The 3,501-nt window shown below is 38.7% G+C and overlaps 1 protein-coding gene across 1 annotated transcript; it reads left to right on the forward strand.

Annotated features, from left to right (window-relative positions):
* The first annotated feature begins 325 nt into the window (after nt 1-325).
* LOC133871280 (zinc-finger homeodomain protein 2-like) lies at nt 326-1,479 on the forward strand. The gene has a single exon (XM_062308688.1). It carries the CDS (start codon nt 561-563, stop codon nt 1,317-1,319), a length of 759 nt encoding a protein of 252 aa, XP_062164672.1. The 5' UTR covers nt 326-560; the 3' UTR covers nt 1,320-1,479.
* Nucleotides 1,480-3,501: the final 2,022 nt, after the last annotated feature.

Genomic DNA, 3,501 nt, shown 5'->3' on the forward strand with positions numbered 1-3,501 from the left:
TTTAAAAAAAACAAAAACCAAGTAAAAGTGGAAGTTAAATTTACCCGTAAATCATATATTTTTCAACAAAAAAAAATATAAATTTATAATTCTTTTATATATTTTTTTACAATCTATTAACAGGTGTCAATGTTATTAAGAAGTGTTAAAAAAAATTTACGTGACTTCAACGATGTAAAAAAGTTTTATAAAAAATTTACAGATGCAGCCTTTTTTTTCTTTCTTTAATCCGGCCAGAAGAAGAAAAGGGGGTAAAAAAAGAGTGATTAATAAATTTTAGAAATGGTCACAAAATGGAAAGCATAAGAAAGGCTTTCTTCGAGTAAAGACACCTCTTTCCTGCAGGAAATTGATGACCACACTCTCCCCTCCTTATCTCCTCCTCCTTCTCCCTGCTTACAAGCTTAGATAAATAAATCAGTAATCATCGTATCATATGTAAAAATATATATATATATAAATAAAGTGAGGTTTTTTTAAAAAAAAAAACTAATTAATCTCCGGCAAGAGTGGTTGTTGATCGATTTTCTCAGTATAGATCTTCCCCCATCACAGAGAAAATGGAATTCGACGAGCACGAAGAGCAAGAAGAAGATATGATGGAGATTCCTACTCCACCGCCGGGGTATGAGTCGGTGAGTAACTCAGCCAGGCCCAAAATGGGGTCCAACCGCGGAGAGTCAACGAAAGGCGGCGACGGCGGCGGGAGCACGATGTCGTTCAGGTACAGAGAATGCCTGAAGAACCACGCGGTGAGCATAGGCGGGCACGCCGTGGACGGCTGCGGCGAGTTCATGGCCGCAGGAGAGGAAGGAACCCTCGACGCCCTCAAGTGCGCCGCTTGCAGCTGCCACCGCAATTTCCACCGCAAGGAGACCGACGGATCATCGGAGCCTTCCTTGTTGTACCGCCAATTCTCACCTTACTATCGCTCCGCACCGCCACCTCAGCAGGCAGGGTACCACCACTTCCGCTTGACGACGGCGTCGCAGCATCACAGGCCGCCTCTGCCTTTGCCGGCGGGCTCGGGGGGCGGCGGTCACAGCCGGGAGGGGGAGGACATGTCTAACCCTAGTAGCAGCGGCGGCGGCGGTGGCGGTGGCGGTGGCGGGAGTTCCGGGTTGAAAAAGAGGTTTAGGACGAAGTTTAGCCAAGAGCAGAAAGAGAAGATGCTTGCGTTTGCAGAGAGTGTCGGGTGGAGGATCCAGAAGCACGACGAGGCGGCGGTGGAACAGTTTTGTACCGACACTGGCACCAAACGCCATGTCCTAAAGGTCTGGATGCACAACAACAAGCAAACTCTCGGTAAGAAACCCTAATTTCTAATAATTATTTGTTCCACGTTCATGGGAGTGTGGAATCCATTAAAATCGTGCTGTAAATTGAACGGAGATCCATATAACGAGCTAGGGTTCTTTTCGATCATTATTATTGTTTTTGTTTTTGTTTTTCTAGTTTTCATACATATATTTTTCCCAAGTTTTTCTTCTTCTAGCTGATGGTCAGTGTTGGGATGGGTGATGATTTCTTGTATCTTGGTACTGGTACATATATTGTTGCCCATGATGAGCCCATTTTGCTCAAACTAGCTTCAATATTGCACTGAGTTGTATGGTGGTATACAATGATCATGATCATCATTCATCGTTATCATGATTGTGATTAAGGATCAAGAGAATTCCAAAAAAGTTGAATCAAACGTGGGTTGCATGCAATGCAAAAAGCTGCAGTTTCTGTGTGTCCCTATTCACACCTGTCATCTTCTCCTTCTTCCCTTCCATCTCACCGCTTCAGCTTTTACTCTCTCTCTCTCTCTCTCTCTCTCTCTCTCTCTCTTATTAACTTCATTCAACTTCCATTTGCACTCTGGACACTTCTGCAGTTACAAAAAATCAGTAAATTAAGAGTCAGATGACAGATGTACACAGTAGAGGGGTAAGGTGTATTTAGTGGATTGGGCCACGGACTGGGGTTAATGGGTTATATGCATCATCATACACCATTTGGTAGGTTATTTTCTTGAAAAAAATAAATAAAACACAACAATCATTTCTCTCTTCTTTTATAATTTTTTCGTTTGGTGGTGATAGTACCTCTCGTCCTCTATTATTTGCTGTTTTTTCCTGATCATCTGTCTTTGTGGCAGAAGCTCTGATTTTCTGTCCTCCCTTCGCTTTATTTCTCATGCTTTCCTTTGAATCCTATGCTTCCTCGTCTTCCTGATCAGCTACATTATTATGTTAAACTTCTTTTCTCTCTCTTTTCTTTTTCTTCCTTTACGTTTTTACTAATTACTAGTTTGTGAGAGTTTTACTGATCAACACGTTTAGTTGGGCTTTAATGTGACAGCGAAAGTTCTGACATCAAGCTGTCGGAATTGAAACTAACGGAGTCTTATGTAAGCAAGAAAATAGAGAAACAAATTCACATATGCAATACAAGTTGTGCCCTACATTGATGGCAAGTATCAACCAAAATCACTATCAAATTCAAGAATTAATGTGGATTTTTCAAACACTTTTAATAAAATCCCACGACCTATCTTGTGTACGACTGTGTTCTAAAAAAAAATTACAGTTTTGGAAATGCAAAAGAATTTATGATATGATTTTGCACATTAAGCAAGGGATGCGTTTTTTTTAAAAAAAAAATACACGATTTTAAAGATAATTTAAAGCATGATGTTTTCAAGCCTTAAACGTGTAACTACATTTTTAAAACATATATTTTTATTAACTGAATTTTCAAATTACTATTTTTTCAACCCGCACATTTTAAAATAGCGAAACGGACACTCGATCTCAGGAATCACAGCCATACAAGCCAATATCCAAGTCCCGGCCAGCTCAAAAATTAAATCTTGATACTCATTTTTTCAAAATTTTAATACACCCAATTAATTACCTAAATTTAATTGACATTTTCCAACGTTCGCCAAACTAGCTAGCTCTTTGAAGAACTCCACGGTCTACAAAGATCCTTCTGTTAATCACACATAATTAATTCTTCTAGCTACATGCATGGGAAAGACCATCTTGTGCCGAAGCCCTCACTTGGACCGATCGAAGTTATTAAATATTAATAAGCAATAATGATTTGTTGTCCTAATCAACTCCTATATCTAGCTTGGTAGATAACAATAAACACCATTTTATTTTATTTTTTCATAAGGAAGACAAATACTTTCCACCCACATATATCGAGAAAAGTCAAAAAGTAATTAAGTCAAAATAGAGCATTGGGCTTTGTGATCGTCATATGTTAAAACAACACGTTTTTAGAAGCTTTTGTTTTTTGGGTTAGTTATTTTGGACGCGGAAGTTGAGACTGTAATGCATTAACAATTCCACTAATTGTGTTTTAACTGGGGTAAACCAATAATTTTTTCACTGCGGTAAATTAAACCAAACTAGCTCATGAAACAAAAAGGACCTCAATGAATTAAGTTGATTTAGTTTCAAAGTAAAATATATAGATAAATAAGAGAAACAAACAAATGGT

The sequence above is a fragment of the Alnus glutinosa genome, chromosome 6, assembly GCF_958979055.1.
Source record: "Alnus glutinosa chromosome 6, dhAlnGlut1.1, whole genome shotgun sequence".
NCBI lineage: Eukaryota > Viridiplantae > Streptophyta > Magnoliopsida > Fagales > Betulaceae > Alnus > Alnus glutinosa.